The sequence below is a fragment of the Cydia strobilella genome, chromosome 15, assembly GCF_947568885.1.
Source record: "Cydia strobilella chromosome 15, ilCydStro3.1, whole genome shotgun sequence".
NCBI classification, from domain to species: domain Eukaryota; kingdom Metazoa; phylum Arthropoda; class Insecta; order Lepidoptera; family Tortricidae; genus Cydia; species Cydia strobilella.
Genome location: NC_086055.1, coordinates 3810308 through 3831083, shown reverse-complemented (window position 1 = coordinate 3831083; position 20776 = coordinate 3810308). Strand labels below are relative to the sequence as shown.

The following is a 20776-nucleotide window of genomic DNA, read 5'->3' as shown; positions in this document are numbered from 1 at the left end:
CGTAGTCCTCATTTTCCTCTCTGGATATTAAAATGTTAGAAAGTATGTTTACACAGTTTGATATTTCGAATCGATGAAGTTACTAGAGCCTAGAGTTACTAGGGCCTTTAAGACTACTATGAAATTTTTTGGCGACCGTATTATTATGATCTAAAACAGTAGGTACTACGCTATTTCAAAAACTATGCTGGCTAGCCCCACAAACCCACTGTATCGTAACGACATAGATTAAAATAACTTCGTTCATTCAAGTAACCCTTCTATGTAAAATTTCCGAAGCATTAGTACTAAAAAATAAACAACTTCTATTTCGTTTATTAAACGTGCAAATGTAATCAGAAATTTTAGCTGAAGGGAAAGTTACCATAACAAAGAGCATTCCAGGCTAAAAGCATAACAGGGATAATTTCGAGAGCATTCTTTAAGCATTTCAAATAGCAAAGACACTTCGTGCCGAACATTAACTTTCAGAAGCAAGGCATGCCGAAGATAAGTTCTTAAAGTGCCGTTTTGCGGTACGGCGCAGGGATTAGGAAAAATACCTCGAATTTTCTGTTAACTTGACAGTAATGCTCAGCGTGCAATGGAGGAGATTTAATTAATGTGCTCAACGTGCTATGGAGGCCATTGTCCCAGTTTAAAGGTCTCTGCCCACCGTACATACACCGTACACCGTATCATATCATGACCGTAGTAGGAACGTGGCAGGCAAAAAAAAGTGTGTGCGTGTAATCTTTACGCGCGATTGAAGTAAAACTTCTTTGATGTTTATCGCTATGTTGGCACTTTGACGTGTGACCTATTGTGTGTGTGTAACTACTGAGCGTTACTTCCGTCAGAAAAAAAAATCTGAGTTACCTCTAGTCGCGCCTAAAGAAGTTTTACTTCAAAAATATTATTATTGTATGTATGCCCACTAGCCCGTTTTGTCACCGACCAGCATCGTCGCCTAATTAAGGGGCCCACTGACTATCAGTCCGAAGGACGATATCAGCCTGTCAGTTGTTCGGGACTGTCAAATTTTTGTTCTAACTGACAGGCCGATATCGTCCGGCGGACTTATAATTAGTGGGCCCCTTAACATGCACGGACCGTCAAAGTTTGTCGACGAGAATAAGAAGTGTGCTTTTCAATGCAGCGAATGATATTTTTTAATAGGTAGTTATCATAGTGTGATAATCTTCCCTTATTTATTGTAAACTACAATTATAATATTGTACCTATTTACAAATTATGATGTGAAAGTCGCTAAAATGACTGGTGGATAAATTTGATTGAAATATTTTCTTTTCAGATTTTTTGTTAAGAATTTTAACCTAAGGAGCGTATAGATAGATAGATAGATAATAGTTTATTCATCAACATATGGTCATGGATATACGCTGAGAAATGTTACTTACAGAAGGCACTATAAAGAATAATTTTCCTTCAGTATAATCGTATCTGGCGGCGTATTCTGATTGGAAAAACAGGTTATGAATTTGATCTAGATTTGTTATGGATTATGGGTTGGAGATATACTATGTCAATTTTGACACTGACAGATAATATCCACACAGTGGAAAATCCGGATCAAATTGGAAACCTGTTATTACAATCTGAATACTCCTCCTAAAATGAAGTATAAAGTATAACGACCAAATTAATAATCCCAATGCCTATTAAAATAAAACCCCCGCCAAATTGAGGTTGTGTTTACTTTTCCAGCCTAATCTTAGTCATCGGCAAACAAAGATTAAAAGAAGAAAAAATAACGACGGCGGTAAACCGTCGGTAAATAAATATAACGAAGATTCTTGCCCAACTTGTATTTTAGGTAACTGTTTTTACGGAAGATGTACCTATCTAAATCTAAAGAAATATCCCTTAAGGGGCTTTTAATCGGGCCATATTTTCACTGCAATATGTGGCCGGCAACTATTAGTGTCCCTCTCTTACTCACATGTTAGAGAAAGACACCAATAGTTACCGGCCACATATTTCAGTGAAAATATGGCCCGTCTACAGGCTTCTTTACACATTTAAAGCGAACTTGAGGTAAATTAAAAGTGGAAAAATTCACTGTCTCGGGCGACGCTAGAACTTGCGATTTGGATCACTAGCTCATGCTCTGCCAACTGAGCTACCGAGACTTCAACCGAGGACAGCGAATGTTTCCGCCATATGCGCCTTAGGGAGGCGAATTTTTCCACTTTTAATTTATTTCTAACTTCTACGCTTAATAGCATTGAGGTGTTGCGTTTTCACATTGACCGATCCGATATCGGATGTAGGATCCTACATCCGCGTAGTCAGGCCGCGGGGGCGCGCCCGGGCGCCGTCATTAGCGGTCACGCATCACGCACACTACAATAAGCATTATGCCTAGACATACGCACACAAACAAATATTATCGGTCCGACAGCTGACGGGGAGCTCCAAGCGCCTTTCCGATATCGGATTTCGGAAGGCGTCTAATGACAAAAAGAGCTGCAGGAGAGTGCCATTGGCATTGAGTCCGCCTTTTTTGCGTTATTTATCGTTTTTTTTGGTAATAATAATTTATTAAATGCATAAATAAATACAGAGAAACACATATCTTACATTTTACTTCCTTCCGACATCCGATGTCGTATCGGACAATGTGAAAACGCATTAAGACGGGGTGTAAAGCTAAAAAAAAACTGCAATTACAAAGGAACAAAAGCAGGTAGTGCGTTTTACCTAAACCAATATGTGTGTCGTTCTCAAATAAAAGGTACCACATTGTCGCTTACTACAAGGACGCTCTGACAGGTTATTCGTATAGAGATGCAAGCAAATTTCAGCCTTATGGTAAGCGACAATGTGGTACCTATTACTTGCGAACGACATATATTATGTGATCACTAGTGGTCGTCACAACTATTTCTAGTACCAGTCGCAGGGATTCATAAGATTAGAGGTCAAGCTATACCGGACGACCTGTCGAGGTTAGTGAATTTATATAGAGTGACCTAACTCAGAGCAAGTTCGTGTCAGGAGCAGTAACTTCCAGTTTGGCAACTAAGGTGCCTTTGAGGTGTCGACTATTAGAACATGGCAGTGGCACACACGTCGAACGAATATGCCTGACTGTAGTGTAGGTATGTCATCACAGGGACGTGTATGGGAACGCAATAAAGATCTATAAGGCCATTGACCGAGACCATCCACTAACGGCATACATAAATTGGTGCATTCTAGAAAATATGACGAACCTAATAGTTAATTATCGATGCGACACTAACAATGTCTTTCGCAGGTCTAAAGTCTATTGAAATAAAAGCATAATTAACTTTAAAGGTTAACCCATTCATAAAACATTACAAACCCATTGAGGCTTTTTTGATAAGAAAGGGATAAAACATCAATTAATTAATTGTAATTAATTGATGTTTTATCCCTTTCTTACCAAAACATAAGTCCAAATGACAGAAGATAAATGATTAATAGACAATTGAGGTTTGTAACGCGTTTATGAATAACGTCATTAATGTCATAGCTCTGTAGATTGTCTTAGTTATCAGGTTAACAATTATTACAGTTTTAATTAAATATTTGCGACAAAAATATCATTCTATTTACAACAAAAATATCATTGATAAACTATATTCATAAATTATAAATCATTAGAGAAAAGTGTGACCTACTAAAATAATGTTTTAGAATTGCTTTTCATAGGAAATCATAATTTCTACTCACACAACTCCGGTAACGCTAGAAAGAACTCAGTCAATTTGTCAATACAATATGTACGTAACAATTTCCACGGGGATCTGTAGCGACGTTGCTCAGACGCGATATACGTGGATTTGTCAAGTCATTCTAGTTAGAGAATATTGGTCAAGTGTCAGTTCATACTAACGAAATGGTTCCGTATTTGTAGCTATATAATTTTTTTTCTTTATAAAATTATAGAGGCTTCCGTATTCTCGTGGAGACGATGCCAGCCTCATAATAGGATAGTTCACGTGTGTAGAGAAAAGTGGTGCTGATTATCACAAACACACATAATCTTATGGAATGTCGCACTAAATATGACGTTTTCAAGTAAAAGGTACCACATTGTCGCTTGTCGATAAGGTTGATTTCAAATTGAAGCTATATGGAAATAGCGCCTTATTGACAACCGACAATAAGTACCCTTTGAGATGAAAATGGCACAAATGTTAGCAGCAGCATGATGAATGTATGAACACTGAACTAAATATACTCCATAAGTTTAACGTAGGAAAGCCCACAAAATGAAGGCAGCACCAGTCGTGATTTCAAACTGATCAAAACACATGTGCCAGAACAATATTAATGCACCATTTTATTTATTAAATGTCAATATTTACTTACAAAAATAAAAATACAACAATTTGGACCCGGGCATGTCCTTTTGGACCCGGGTATGTCCTTAAACTGCGTCCGGACTCGGATATGTCCTTAAACTACGTCCAAAAGAGAGGTATGGGCACTGTGAATGACATCTCGCTTTGTGTGGTAGGGCACAGGACAGCGGACGGCATTCCAGATCTAGAGCAGAGCCTAACTGGGGAAGTACCTCCACCTTACAGAAAACCGCAGCCAAATAACACTAGACCCTACTCATAGTGTTGTGTTCCTGCCGGTAAGTAAGGTTGTCAGAGCTCAACGAGGTAGAGGAGTGTTAGGGTCGGCAACGCGCGTGTAATATCTCCGGTGTTGCAGGCGTCCATAGGCTACGGTAACTGCTTACCATCAGGCGGGCCGTATGCTTGATTGCCACCGACGTGGTATAATTTTTTTTTAATAATAACAGAACTTAAGGCTAAACTTAAGCCTAGTGAAAAAGTCCCCCCCGAGATGTCCTTGGCGCAATCACACTAGCCGCGTTACGTTGAATTGCGATGGACAACCTTTGCACCAGGTACGAACCTGCGCGGGCGTCAGACTGCCTCTCCCTAATTCGACATCCCACTTCCCTAACAAAGGCAATAGCCTCCGACCCCCAGCACCCAGTAGTCTGAAACGCAAGGGACACAAAATACAGCCAGGCCGATATTTTTCCCACTTTTTGACCGCGGAAAAATCTGCAGCTGCACCAGCTGTCCGCACAGTTCGGCCGAGGTGTGAGGCAAACAATATGGGTAAATAGACTAACTGTGGAACCCTAAAACCAGCAAATGTTTTCGATCTTGAGATATGTTACAAAATACGTGCCTATGATTTGTCTACGTATCTGAAATAAGTACGCGTTACGGTTACGTGTTATTCGAGATCTAATTCCACGCAACGTAGCTTAGACACGCAGGTTTTGATGGAGTGAATTGAAGCACTAAATAAATTACTGATGATTGCCTTTAACCTTTATCCTTTTGCAGTCAAAGTGTAGTCAAAGTTAATTTACTCTCGTACATCTATTTAGTTGAATCCACAACAAATTAAGATTAAGTATTATAATTGAACTAATTTTTTTTTAAACTGTTTCAATGCTGAAAACCTTTGACGCGTTCGTGTTCTGTAGTGTCCAAAGCAATAGTATTTTTCAAATATCTTAAAAATAAAAATCTCGCATAATTGTATTGAGATGGAAAAATTCTATAAGAAGAACCACTTTATATTATATGACTTACGCCATCACAGTCCGAATGCTTTATATTTGTAGCCTAATTCTATCGAAGTATGAATAAAATAGAATAACATACCTGCTTTCACCAACCTACAGTAATCGATATTCAATAACGCTAACGCTTGTGTTGTGCAAAAAAATCTATTACTGACTCAAATTTAATTAGATCAAACTGATCAAACAGAATACAAATCAAACCCGATGGCCACTACCAAAGGAATCACATCAAAGCATTCTTACATTACAGAAGTTGTCTTAAATGCTAATAAAAGACGCGGCTGCCCAGCCTTCGTCAATGAATATTTCATGATGGTCGCCCAGCTGACAAGACCCCGCACCCTCAGTTTAACCCATTCAATCACTACAATGGCGCCTTCAAATTCTATTTTACCGTAGCTCTGCACAAATTGGCCGTTATAACCACAGATGGCGTACGTTTATTATCTCATTAATTTTTCATCATTTCTTGGGCTCGCGTTAACAAGCGATTGATGGAGATCTCTGGACCGCGCTAACATTGACCGGGACCACCCAACTGTAAAAATATTAAGGGTTTTCGCCCAAATTGAGTAAACGGTATTGGAGGGAAAATAAATACGAGGTTTAGGAAGGAAAATAAATACGAGGAAATTGAGGAAAAATAAAATTTGATTGCATGTAAAGTGAAATTCCAACAAAAACATAAATAGGAAACGAGAGCCAAGTTCAATACATGCATAGAATATATGTCGTTGTTGACTCGCCGACAAAAAAATAGGCTAGATGACAAATTTTCATAAATGGTATCAATCGATCAGATTTCTTTTTAGGATCAAATGTTTATATGGGACCTATTGCAGTAAAGCAATACAAAAGTCAGAAATGATAGTCAAAGTCCAACAGTCGTACTTCACTCGCGATACTCTCCTAACAAAGCGATAAGTGAACGTGACGTCAAGGTCACTGAGAGCCCATTTTGAAGAATAGACAAAACAAGCAAATTGCGTTTTTGTCGGTGAAATATTGCGTTTTGTATAAGTATAGTTGCTATAACAATCTTTTTTTGTATAAAATGTAAGAAATCGAATGGTACCCCTTACTTTTTTCCTTTTTGGAAGTTAAAAAAAACTTAAATTTTGAAACTTTCAGGTCCTGTATTTTTGTATCATTTCCATATATTATTTTAATATCCACATTATTGTGATGTATTGCTCATTTGATATATATATATATATATATATATATATATATATATCAATTCTTTTGCCGGCGAGTCAACAACGACACATATTCTACAATATAGAATATGTGTCGATATATTATATTGAGCTTGGCTTTCATTTCATATTTATGTTTTTGTTGGGATATCATTACTTTTTGTACATACATTACTAGCATTTATCATGCTAGCTATACATTGTAATTTGTAAAATTACTTACTCTATTTTACTACGTTTACGCTGATATAGTTTTCTTTTTAGGGTTCCGTACCTCAGAAGGAAAAAACGGAACTTTGATGTCCGTCCGCCCGTCCGTCTGTCTGTCAAGACCCTTTATCTCGGGAACGGGTGGAGGTATCGAGTTGATATTAACCATACTTATAATCAGGTCTACAGCCCCTTATAGCTGTGAAAAAATTTAAACTTTTAAATTAACGTAAAAAACGATACGGCCGTTTACGCCGCAAAAAAAGTATATTTTCAAACTCTCAAGAAAATCTAAATTTATAAGGTACTACCCGTTGACCTAGAACTATGTAATTTGGCAAGTAATACTGTCTTACACTACAAGCGTGGACAAAATGACCCATTCCATATTACTTAAAAAGTTGGAACACTTCGGCATTCAGGGCGATTTACTCAGATGGCTCACATCTTATTTGCGAGATGGGAGTCAAGCTGTAACTGTTAAAGGCTTTACATCCAGCTTCATCCCTATTACGCCGGGCGTCCCGCAGGGGTCCCTTATTATTAAACCTTTTTATTTTGGGACCTTTATTATTTAACATTTATATTAAAGATGCTGTCAACTGTTTCTCACATTCAAATATCCATCCATCCATTCAAATATATTAGTATACAGGGTGGCTAAAAAATAAGTACATTCCCGTTGCCAGGGAGGTTTTGGGATTATACTGAGCAACTTTTACTATGGGACCAACCACAAAATCGCGAAAACAAAATTTTTACCCTCATAGGACAAATTCCATTCAGCCTATTTTAAATTCAATTGCACATCAAAGTTCGATCGGTCCACACTTGAAACAGAACTAATTTAAAGTCTGGGTCAAGTGGCACTACAATTGGGTTTTAGGATCGCTATTTAGTATGTAGTTAGTTTTAGTTTTAGCTTGGGCCCGCGGTCAGCTAGCTAACTAACTTCTCAACTTTGAAAAGGTCGACAAGAGAACTTGTTTTGCTTTCACGAGCCTGGAGGCTGATGCTATTTTAATACTTTGATCTGGTTTTCATTTTGTTTTAATACGACCTTGAGGATGTATACTGCACCAATCAGAGCGAGCTGCTAACGACGAGTTCTCATGAAATGCATTCAGGCGGCAATTTCAAACGTACATTTGACATCAAAATTATGTCTGAACGATGTCATTTACATAGTTCATCATCATCATTTGCGCGTGCATTTCACTCTTACCCATACATGGATTGGCGCCAGTCAGGCACGGGCGAATGATAACAAAAATACATCATTTAGATGTCAAAATGTAAGTTTGAATTCTTAAGGAGTCTTCTCAAAAGGCATCTCGCTTACACTTTGTTCTTGTGAGACGTCATGACACGACTCAAGGTAGTATTAAAATGATATCAAATTCTTAATAATAGAATCGGCCTCCTGGTAGCAATTATCGGGGTTTCATTTAGGTTCAATTTATATGCGGCTCTGTTAATTGTTTTGTTTCCGATAAAGTTCATTCGCATATATACTATACTAATGTCATCCCTCTTCTGTGACCCCTTCAACCCTATTTTTAGAACTGATATTTGATAGGGCACATGAGGCCCATTCTGATTTAACGATTTGTTAAGGTTTTGAACGTGTTATGATGCGAGATTGTGATGGAGACCGCAACCTCGTTGGTTGTAGTTAGTTATAATCGTCTCAACGAGTAGGTATAGATAGATTATTGTTGACAGAAAAATACAGTCAAATACTTCCGCAACAATAACCATACTGTATTATATATTTATATAATACCTATAAAATATATACCTATATCTGCCAATATCCAGGATGTTAAATATTATTTGAAATAAACACGAAAAAAAAATAGTTTTCATACAGTATTTATTTAAATTTGCACAAAAACATATACAAAAAAAAAACAATAACAAAACAAAACTCGAGTTACACTAACGTAACTGATTTAATCATTAGCACAGTTACATAGGTAATACTGAAACTTCTTAGAATATATGAGCCACTAAAAAGCTGAAATACAAATTTGTCTTAATAATCAGGTATGTTTTTAGGGTTCCGTACCTCAAAAGGAAAAAAAACGGAACCCTTATAGGATCACTCGTGCGTCTGTCTGTCTGTCCGTCTATCACAGCCTATTTTCTCCGAAACTACTGGACCAATTAAGTTGAAATTTGGTACACATGTAAGTTTGTGACCCAAAGATGGACGTGTAAAGTAAACATATTAATTTTAAACACGGGGGCCACTTTTGGGGGGTAAATGAGAAAATTAAATAATAAAGTTTGTCAAACTATATCGTGTTACATATCAAATGAAAGAGCTCATTGTAAGAATCTCAAATATATTTTTTTATAATTTTAAAGTAAATAGTTTGGAAGTGATTCAAGAAAATAGGCAAAAAAATACCTTTGGCCCTTTATCTTCGAAAGTACTGGGTCAAAAATTTTGAAAAAAAATACACAAAATAGATCTTTACCTATAGATCACCGGAAAACCTATTAGAAATGTGCAGTCAAGCGTGAGTCGGACTTAATTACTTCGTTTTTGATCCGACCCCTACGGGTTTTTTAAAGACATTTCACATAAAAGATACATTGTTTAAATTGTGTAATGTACGGAACCCTTGGAACGCGTGTGCGACTCGCACTTGGCCGGTTTTTTTCAGTTGTCATTTGTTTTTCAAAACTTTAGTCTCAATGAATATTCCCACAACCGTTATACAAAACCAGTTTATACATGACCCATAATTACCACATAAAAAGTGACGAGAAATGGGGTGTATTTTAATGGTTCAGGTTAATTGGTAAAAATAATATGCTCATTATTCAAAAGCTTTTAAAACCCATGCCAAAAAATGTTAGGTACCTAGATTTCGGGGTCGTGATCCCCAATATGAAAAATGTATTGAGATGGTCATACTGAACAAGGTTTCCCATGGAAGCGATATGAAAATTGTGAAAAATTAAGGGTTTTTATTACATATTTTTTCGCGATTTTGTGGTTAGTTCCACGGGGAAAGTTTATTATGGCCATATGAACACATTTTTGATATTCGGGATCACGACCCCAAAAATCATCCAGTACAATACAGTTTTTGAGATTCCGAATAAACTTAAGGAATTAGATAACTACATATTTAAGTAGGAATCTCCCAAAATTGCTCGTCGTTAAACTGCTGTTCCTTCGATAAAGGATCAAATATCTTCAACCTGGTTATGCAACCTGAAAAAAGAAGTCCTTCAACATACAGTCACAGAATAGATAACAGTACGTAGGGTTGGCACAACTTGACGTCCCTTTGCGTGCACGCCACAGATAAGATAATGACTTAAATTTTGACAACCCTAAATAGCCGAAAGGGATAGTGCCATATATTAGAAAGGGATAGCATGATTCGTCCCTGAACCGATGTTAAACTTCGGTTTTGTAGGAAGTTTCCTTTCTGTATGGTAGTACTACCTATATTATTTATTCTGTGACTTAAGTCCTCCTTTGAGTCCTCTGCTATAACCTCCTAAGGCCCAAGGTCCTACCTATATTACATACTTAGTGAGATGAAATTTAAATCATATTCAATTGGAACAGTCACATTTGTATTGTTTTCGTTTAATTTTTAAACAAAACCAAAATAAACTATTCCCTGCACTAAAGGTTCAAATTTCAGTGGCAAATTCTGGATTTTTCATTTGTATGGCCAGCCATACAAATTAAAAATCTTAGGAGGTTAAGACCTGACTGTGTCTGTTCTTCAGGCTCATAAAAAACACATAATTAAGTCAAAACTAGTTCTTTTTAACTTTTATCGCAACGCGAACATGTAACGAAGCGGCGCGGCGCGGAGGGCGCACGGCGTTCGCGTTCACAACGAGATCGCCCACGTAGGACACTTCTATAGATATCAAAGGATTGATTCACCCTGCGCCGCACCGCTTCGCTTCGCGTTCGCGTGTCGTTCGCCTACGTAGTACGCTGCGTTAGTCTTTTGTAGAAACTTGAGTCATAATAGGACTCGTTTTTCTAACAAAATGCCTAGCCTAAAAACTTTACTGGTAAGTACTAGTAATTAGATAACACTAGAAAATTGAAGACGGAGTCTTTATTCGGAAGCTAGTCTTTTTGAGTTGCGCTTAAAAAAAAATCAATAAAGGATTCGACTTGGGACTTAAGACTCGTAATTTTTTTAAGCGCTGAGCCTCCGAAAACGAGTCGAGTTGCGTTTAGATCGCCAAACTGTGGTTCATATGTAAACTGCACTATCAACAATCTTACGTTCTATAAAATATAATTTATTTGATGCGTAGGTATTCGTTTCAGTGGATAGTGGATACCTTGAAATATTAACTCACCTGTGATGACCCCAAAAACGATTGCCAGGCCCAGCGAACACAAAAGCGCCGCCAGTTGCATGGCACCCTGCATACCTGTGCTCCGTCCGTGCTGCAAAATGTACCAAACTGTTATGCGGTTATCACATAATGCAGATCCGCACGCTGCTCCGGTAGGTGGGTACCTATGTGAGCGGGACATATGTAGGGATATGACAATGTCTTGCACGCACACCGGAGCGACGTCCGGATCCGCATCCAATAACGTGAAGACCGCCTTTAAAAGCAGGATTCTATACTCCCACTATAAATAGACGCCAACACATAGGCACGACACACACACCAGCCTAAGCTGCCGACCGGCATCACTGCGGCCCCGAAACCTAGCTCCGAAGAAGGTTACTTTCTAATTAATTATTCGCCTCACTACATCATATTTAGGCGTATTAGGTTTGATCTGGATTTGTTGTGGATCAATTTTAATGCCTGTTATTACAATCAGAATTCGCAGCTCCTTGGCACGGCGTCTTTGCCGTGATATGGCGTGGTACCTAAATAATTAACGAAATGACCAGGGGGCGTAGTAAAGATAACAATCGTACATTGGCAAACGAAAATAATAAACTCTAAGAACAAATTAAATTATTTTCTATGAAAATATTTTAATTTGTGGTTTATTCAAGTAGACACACTACTATTTAAACTATAAACTGAATTAAATATTATATACGAAGGAAAAAATGACCAAAGCCTCCAGTGTCCAGAGCTGGAATCGAACCAGCGTACCCCGTTTACCGGACAGGTGCCTGAACCGCTCGGCTATCCGGCCACGGTGGCATGGGTCGAAATTTCCAAGTAGTAGGGGGCGCCACAAGCCTTCGGGAATTATCATATACTATCAGCTACGAAGCATGCTACGAAAAGTCACGTGATTATTTCCACATATATGTGGCTTTCCATTTCAGAATGGTCCTTATGCTTCAAGTGCTATAAGGGCGTTTTCATCTGAATTTCCAACAGAAATTCTTCGTTTCGACATAATATTATTACTAAAAAAGTTTCGATTGGCGTTTTTCTATTACCGATTGTCATCTTGACTAAGCCCCCAGTGAAACCGTACTGTTGACGTTTACGTTAGCAACTGCGTGAACTCGATCGCAGTCCATCTCGCTCGCACTGATGTACTGGTACGATAGAGGGAATACTATGTTCACGCAGTCTCTAACTTACATGTCAACTATCAACTCATGCTGGTACGGCTACTTGTGTCAACCATTACCAGGTGTGCGAAACTCCTCCTTTCGGGCATGCTTGGCTCCGTTCGGCTCGGCATTGCTCCGAGCAATTATTAGGGTTGGCACAACCTGACGTTCCTTTGCTTGTACGACCAGAGATAAGATAATGACCTGAATTTTGACAACCCTAAATCGGGGCTCGGAACCGGTATTTTTTAAAAACCCCGAAATAGCCCAATATTTTGAATTTTTTTATGCTCATTACGTAGGACTGAATCATGTATTTAGGAAACAATTTTGCATTATTAAAACGTCCCATTAAAAATGAAATTATAAACAAAAGAACGATAAAGAACGTAATAATACCGGTATTTTTGTATGGAGCAAATACCGGTTTCCGACCCCTGACCTAAATAGCCGAAAGGCATAGTGTCATACATTAGAAAGAGACATCATGATTCTTCCCTGAATCGCTGTCAAACTTCGGTTTTGTTGGAAATTTCCATTCTGTACGGTAGTACTATTATTTATTCTGTGCCATTACTAACTCCAATAGCTTCAAAGACAGTCTTCAGGCCTTCTGCGCCGTACATCTTCTCAGTCGCGAGCGCTGCGACTATGACGGAGATGATACCGGAATAGACCCCGGGAAAGCCGTGCAGGTGCAACACGCCGCATGTGTCCAGGAGACCGCACTTCCTTATGAGGAACGGCTGAAAAATAAGGCTGTGTTACTTTTTATATCTGTGACTTACTCATATTCTGTATTTAATATGCGTTGCCATACTGAACTAAAAAAATTAAATGTTTTTAAGCGTTTTTTACGTGACTTGTACATAGTAATCACTTTATTGTACAAAAAACAGGTTCATATAAATTTAAAGAAATTGGGGTATAGGGCTGCCGTCTACACAGATAGAAGGGGAAGACCCTTGTTTTTGTTGCCAAGAAACTTTTCGGTAAGAGCCAAAAATTACTAAAACTTTTACAAAATCTCAAAGTTAAATAAATATACATACATACAGAGAAAATTCCGGACAAATTACATTGAGGTGCCATATTCGAAGCACGAATTTTGTCTTAGACTTTATACATCTTAAACTAACAATGAATCTTAGGTAAATATAATGAATCATAATATGTGACGTTCTCAATCAACAGGTACCACATTGTCGCTTGCCATAAGGACGCTCTGACAGGTTATTCGTATAAATATACAAGCAAATTTCGTCTTTATTGTAAGCGCGGTACCTTTTGATTGAGAACGTCACATATCATCTCATCAGGCTATAGAGACTTGCCTTCAGCTTCGCAAATCCGAAAACGCTAACGAAAGCAGCACCTATCCCTATTAGGATAGCTCCACCGGCGGTTATATGCATGTTGCACACCGTACCGACGCCAACGCCGCCGGCGAGTGTTGAGTTTTGGATGTGCTCCATCTCGAATTTGCCGTGGCGAAGGAACGCTGATAGGACGAAGGTGACTACCTGCAAAAGTATAATATTTTTGATCTGCCGATCTGCTTGGCTTTTGCTTATGTGAATGACTAGTTATAAACAATACATGTCCTAGCGGCTAGTCCAATGTGACACAGTTGGCGCGTCAGAAATGTCTGAAGGCAGGAAGGAAGTCCGAGCTGATTTGGGTAGTGTATTGAGCTGAAATTATTCTGGCTACAGGAATATCCTGCTTACCGAGCACGCTGCGAGTGACAGGTAAGTATTAACCACAGCCCTCTGGTAGTCAGCGTCAGAGCCCGTGAGCGCGGCGTTGAAGGAAGGCCAATAGATGAACAAGAATATTGAGCCTGCAAACATTTACTATAATTGTACAGATATACACGCAGGAGAACTAAAAATGGGTTAGTTATGGCCCATTTTCATTGCAAGTGTTTACTAATCATTGTTGATCCTGAGGCCTACGAATAAATCTTAAACTTGAACTAGAATTATTAAAATCACTGCTAGAGTCGTACCATGGCATTTGCAATGACAAAGTGTGGCTGTGGCCATGTCATCAATAAGTAACGTCAAATCTCTATTAAAATGTTACGTTTACAATAACACTCTCACACTTTGATCTGTTCTCGTTGGTGCAAAGATAGCTAAGACATACTCTAGTTGCGATTTTTATTTTATTAAATCCTACCTAATTAGCAGGATTGAGATGTAGTAACAATATGAAAAAAAACCAGATCATTGTCATATTTTTGTATAAAAAACGATATTTTAAAAAACAAAATTCTAACATTCTCCATAATTAACATAATAACTTTTCCATATTTTTTTGCAAATTTCGGTTACCTGCTCATTCTCACTAATAAAATAACTGTGTTTTACTGTCAGCACTGGGCGGGGCGACAGGCTGAAATGACAATGAAAAAACCACCAACCAATCATCGACGTGACGTCAGTCGTGTAGGAACTGTAGGAAGGTCCCTCGAACGGATGAACGTCATCCTGCGGCTGGTCTCGTCGTTTCCTGCAGCGCATCCAGGCGCCGCTCACTGCGATCCCGAAGAACGCCCCGCATATGCATGGATGGCCATTGAGCCGCCAACGTCTAATGCGTAGAATAAAATTACCAACCAATCATCGACGTCACGTCAGTCATGTAGGACGGTTTCTCGAGTGGATGACCCTCATCCTGGGGCTGGTCTCTTTGTTTCCTGCAGCATACCCAGGCGCCGCTTACTGCGATCCCGAAGAACGCCCCATATGAATGGATTGCCATTGAGCCACCGACATCTGATGCCTTGAACAGGACCGTTACAGCATTATGGAAAGTTTTCAGTCGAGTGTCGACAAGCAAACTTGATTATTTATATTATAGGAGAAATCGAAAAAAATGGAAAGAAAAGGACAGATGGAAAGAAAAGATTTACACCCTTCTGGTAAGCTTCGGTAGCTCAGGTTCAGTAAACGGACTGGTGTTCCGAATGGTCGCAAGTTCGAATCTTGCTCAAAGCCTTGAATTTTTCCATTTTTCCTTTATTATATACATTTTTAGTATTTCTCACAGACGTATCTGCTTAAAAAATTAGTTTAAACAAAACTTGATGAAAAATAAAATAACTGTTATGTCGCTAACACTAAACTTACCGCACATCCGCACATACTCGTATTATCCTTTAATGAATCAAGACAACAACATGCATACACCATATTCGCCATACATTTGTTTGTCTCTATTGTAAAAAGGAACATGCCGTGCTCTATGGATAGAAAAAGTCAACCCTGAATACCTTAATAACTGCTTCTATGAGGTACAAGTTAAGGCTGCCTATGAGCGCCTCCACGATAGCAATGAAAAGTAGTTGATTCACGCTGGCGCGGCCGAGTAATGCCCCGAATGTGATGAGGACCGTTGCTGACATTATGTCGGCTTCTGAAAATTTAATTAAAAATTTCGTAAAACGGGTTATAATTTATAGGGAGCTTGCGGGAACTGTTAGATGCTGTACAAAAACCTGTCATTTATGGGCACGAATGGGAAGAATGTCATTGAAGTTTTCGATTTTAGGTTACAGGATCACATACCCTCCAACTGCAATCTTAACACCTACCTAATCTTACTAATTGAACATATTTGAAGGTAACATACAGCCATTCTTGAAGATAATCATAAAGCAAATCGCTTTTCTAATTTACATTTTATCGACCGAGTTGTAGTCGTTCAAAAATGTGAAAATCTTACCAAGAATCGTCTTCTTGTTCAGAGGTATAGTCATGTCCTTCATATGGAACAAGCCCTGGGTGATAATGGACCACTGGGCGACTAGTGCGGCCAGCATCCAATTGATACCGAGCGCACCGTAGCAGTACTTCATGAGAAATGTCATCAGGAACCCGAAACCGACGTAGATCATCACGTGGGCATCTTCGTAACCTGACAGAAGAGTTTTATTGCTTTATATATCCCGGCCACATACTCGACGAGTGGTATGGGAAGTAGGCAGAGACGTCATGCCCACCGATTCCTATTTTGTCGGTTTTTTGGAGAGAGTCAAAGGACGGAGTAAGAGCGTCGCGATTAATCGCGCGGTTAGGGCAGTGTGTGGCCGGAGCGGACAACATGAGGAGCAGAGCGAGGAGCAGCGCGTGGAGCATAGTATGGCCATAGTAATACGTTATAAGCTGCTAAGATTTTTTTGGACAGCCAGTTGAAGCAGAAGCAGTCTTTTTTGTTAAAAGTTAAAGTGTTAAAAGAGCGGTTTTGAAAAGGATTAACCCTCAAAAAATTCAAATTGAATAACAGAAAATTCTCGTTTCCGACTAGAAGCAAGGTTCGATCAACGATGTTTGCGCGCCAGTTTTTTTGTAGAAAAAAAGCGGATGTAAAATAATGAAAAGAACACACACACACACACACACACACATGAAGATATTCTCGCGGGAAATTTCGGCATTTTGGCATTGACTATTTCAATTATAAATTTGAATTTCTTACACTACCCTGAAAGCATATCTATTGGAAATTCCGTAAAACACAAGAAATACGTCCAAAATCCAAACACAACCGAAAAATCCGCAATTATCTCACTCCCGTGCCTCGAAAGCTTTCACACTCCAACGACTAGCATGTTCTGTGTTCCCATTCGAGTTCAACGGAGGCGAGTGGCTGCCTCGGGTCGGCTAGTATATATGTGGTATTTTCTATAAAAAGGGACCTTATTGTCGATGGCGCTTACGCCATTATAAACGATGCTCTGATATAAATACAATGCCGCGCGACGCTGTGCGGCGTAAGCGCCATCGACAATAAGGTCCCTTTTCATAGAAAATGTCCCAAATTATACTGTAATAGTGTCGCTTAACTTCAAATTCAGGTAAATCCATCGACCCTCTCAGCAAATATCTACCCTACTACCAATATTGCATAATCTGCCAGATGGATTTACCCGAGTTTAAGGTTGAGCGACTCAATAGACCTCATATATATACAGAACCTCATATAATAAAAAAAAAAATAATAAAAAAATAATAGTTTATTTACCAAAAAATTATACATTGATTTATTAACCTATGATCTCCACACTAGGCTAGGCCTGTCTTGTGGAGTCAGTTGAGACAATTCCAATTTTTAATTAACATTTTCCTACGCTGAAGTTTTGACATTGTGCTAATACTAGGTGATACATATAGCTTTAAGTATTATATAAAAATAAAAACTTAATCTATACAAGATAAATCACAATTTAGGTTTAGTAAAGACTCACTGTTTCTTTATATATATATAAAGAAACAGTGACCAAGTTTGCCAGTGCCCAAGATCAGATTTGAATGGCACTCGTCTCAAATCATTGAGGTTGTAGTAAAAAGTGTAGTGTCAACAAGCGGTTTTAGTGTTTAATAGATTTGAAGAACTATAAGACTCCTAAATCATCCACATAGTTTTACGAGACTGCTTAAAAAAACTTAAGTATTTTTAGAATCCGATTGAAGGGACCTCAAAATAACCTCAATGCTATCAGTGAAATATAAAAAAAAAGTAATTAAGAATATAGTCATGACAATTTCTAACCAAGAAAAAATTATTTAAACATCTAATATGATTTCACGAGAAAAGTTACTACAACTTAGGAGATATCTCTCTTACACTGGTTTGCAGAGATGAACGTTCTAGAATAACGATTCTAAAAAAAGTAAAGCTCACTCATTCAGCGCAATAAATTCGAGGCTTACATGCTGTTCCGATTTCATACCGTTCTCGACCGCTCGTATACCATTGGCAATGTTAGGGCCTTCATTGTTCTACGTGTATTAACCGTACCTATAATAAAAAATGTCCAAAAATTTTAATCTAACTTGCGCTCTAAAAAGTATGAAATAAGAACTTAATTATCTCATCTGAAATTATTATGTAAAATATATATTTTACACATCATTATTAGAATATTTTTAATAGACTGTCAGTTTAAACCAAAGACTCCGTAATAGATGGATACAGTCTAAGGGAAAAACGTGCCTCGAAAAATCACGAAAATTTGATTCTCGATCAGATGGCGCCACTAGTTTTGGCCTACTCTCGTATAGAGGGCGTTGACGGTTTCGTTTGTTATTTATAATTTTAACGCATACGCAGTGAAAGAACATGGGTCAAAATCATATAAAAATAAAAGATGCAAATAAAAAAATCATTTATCCATATTTAAATAAATTTTAACGTATTTTTATAAATCTTCATTTTTAGTTTTAAAGTATGTCGATAGATGACAGTGAATTTACAGTGATTATAAATTTACTATGACAGTACCGCTCTATCTTATTATATCCTCTTTGATTTAAACTGACAGTCTATTAAAAATATTCTAATAATGATATGTGAAACGTGTTGGTAACAGCTAGCCTAATTTGAAGGAATAAAAAAATTAAACTGCGCGCCTCGCCAAGGCACCAGCAGCACTCACATCTGATCTAAAAACGCAACGCACACAAAAACAACAATACTCGATATTTTGGCCGTGTTTGTGTACTTTTGAGACCAATCTCACACAAATCCAACATAAATCACTTCTGCGTTTATATGCGTTTAAATGATTAAATATTACTTCTAGTGGACGCAGATACTCTGCAAAGTGGTGTTGTCTGAATGTAAGAAAAGAAAGTTTGCGCACTTACCTCTAATATTGACATTTTTATCGCCATCATATCTAACGAAGACAAAGAAGAGTATCACTAGGATAACTTGGAAAACCAGAAGCCACAGATATTTTATTCTTGATGCCATTTTATTGACGGTGCTGAAAAAAAAGCACATTATAAAATTAATAGGATTTAATCGAAACTGTACTCGTAAATAATACCTACTAATATTATAACCTAAGGCCCAGCTCTCAGCAAGGCCCTCGCTAAAGACGGTTCTGCGATACGAAAATATAATTCATAGCAAAATGATACTTACAGATACTAGTTCAGGTCTCTTTCATTTGAGTTTCAATCTTAAGTTTAAACTCAAATCAATTCATATACCTATTACTTACTCACTTTAATTACATTGTATTTACGGAAATGCGAAACTAACAGATTATTTATATACAATAATGTAAAAATTCAAAACTTCAAATTTCGTTGAATTTACTTGAAATGTCAAAGTCAAATGTCAAGTCCCATGTTTACAACTTGTTGTCAGTTACAAGTTAGTTTATGATCGGCCAGTTATTTTGTCTACCTACGTTTAAATATAGTCTGGCAAACACAACTTGTCAGTCAGTAAGAACCAGGAAAATTATACTCAGTTTTCTCTGCGTGCTAGTACTAACGTAAGACAAAGTATGATTTTTTTCTGTTTAAGTTTGAAATGAGATAGTCCCGTGAAAATTCAATTTAATAGGTTTGGAAATAACATCTTTCAGTTAAAATAACGAAAATGACGGAAGCACAGAAGTCCAAACTCGGGGTTTGTCAGAGAGGTATGGAGCGCAGCATATTAGGGGTGAAACTCGTGGATCGCATCCGGAACACCACGCTGCGCTCTAAAACCCAAATAATAGATGTAGCTCGGAAAGCGGACAAGTTAAAGTGGGACTGGGCTGGTCATGTCTGCCGCATGCCGAATGACTTGTGGGCCAAAATAACCACAGAGTGGGTGCCCCATGAGTCAAACCGGGGATCCGGCAGACCTCGTCGGCGATGGCGGGATAACTTGGACTCCTTTTTGAGCGACTGGCCAGATGTAGCTCAAAACCGGGAGGAGTGGAAGAAGAGGGGGGAGGCCTTTGCCCAGCAGTGGGACACAATGGGCTCGTAATAATAATAATGTTAAAATTAATCATCATCATTCGTTTGCCCAATTTAATAGGGCAGAAGGATGCGAGCGGCTCATTGGACACTGGTAAGATTGAAGGTCTTCAAGTAACCCGAAGAAAAATCTTAGACCACTCAAAACAACATTTGTGGCTAAATAAAATTTTTATTGAGTCTACTGATAGGACTAGGTCGATCTGTGTTCCTATAATATATGTTTATTTTTAATAAAAATTTGATATTTGTGGTTACCTCCTCATTTTGTTATGCAAATACTGTGTACTGTGCTTAGTCAGTCTTTACATCCAACATAAGAATCACATTTCAACCTAGCAAATACGTAACCAAGACATACCCATATTCTAGCCTATACATTTTACACCGTAGGTAAATAATGTCTCCTGGAATCCCGGCTCACACTGGCGTATTTAACTGATCCTTAATTAAAGGCCACCC

General features: G+C 38.2%; 1 protein-coding gene and 1 long non-coding RNA gene across 2 annotated transcripts in view; both read right to left on the bottom strand.

Annotated features, from left to right (window-relative positions):
- Nucleotides 1-20776, bottom strand: part of LOC134747791 (uncharacterized) — a 329663-nt gene that overhangs the window by 37310 nt on the left and 271577 nt on the right. The window lies entirely within an intron of this gene.
- LOC134747901 (ammonium transporter Rh type A-like) lies at nucleotides 10149-19555 on the bottom strand. The gene is made up of 12 exons (XM_063682579.1): nucleotides 19479-19555; nucleotides 19196-19317; nucleotides 16272-16463; nucleotides 15820-15962; nucleotides 15164-15329; nucleotides 14968-15081; nucleotides 14270-14382; nucleotides 13861-14062; nucleotides 13350-13363; nucleotides 13121-13285; nucleotides 11359-11449; nucleotides 10149-10234 (listed from the first exon to the last, which is right to left on the bottom strand). Exons 2-12 carry the CDS (start codon nucleotides 19302-19304, stop codon nucleotides 10149-10151), a joined length of 1395 nt encoding a protein of 464 aa, XP_063538649.1. The 5' UTR covers nucleotides 19305-19317; nucleotides 19479-19555.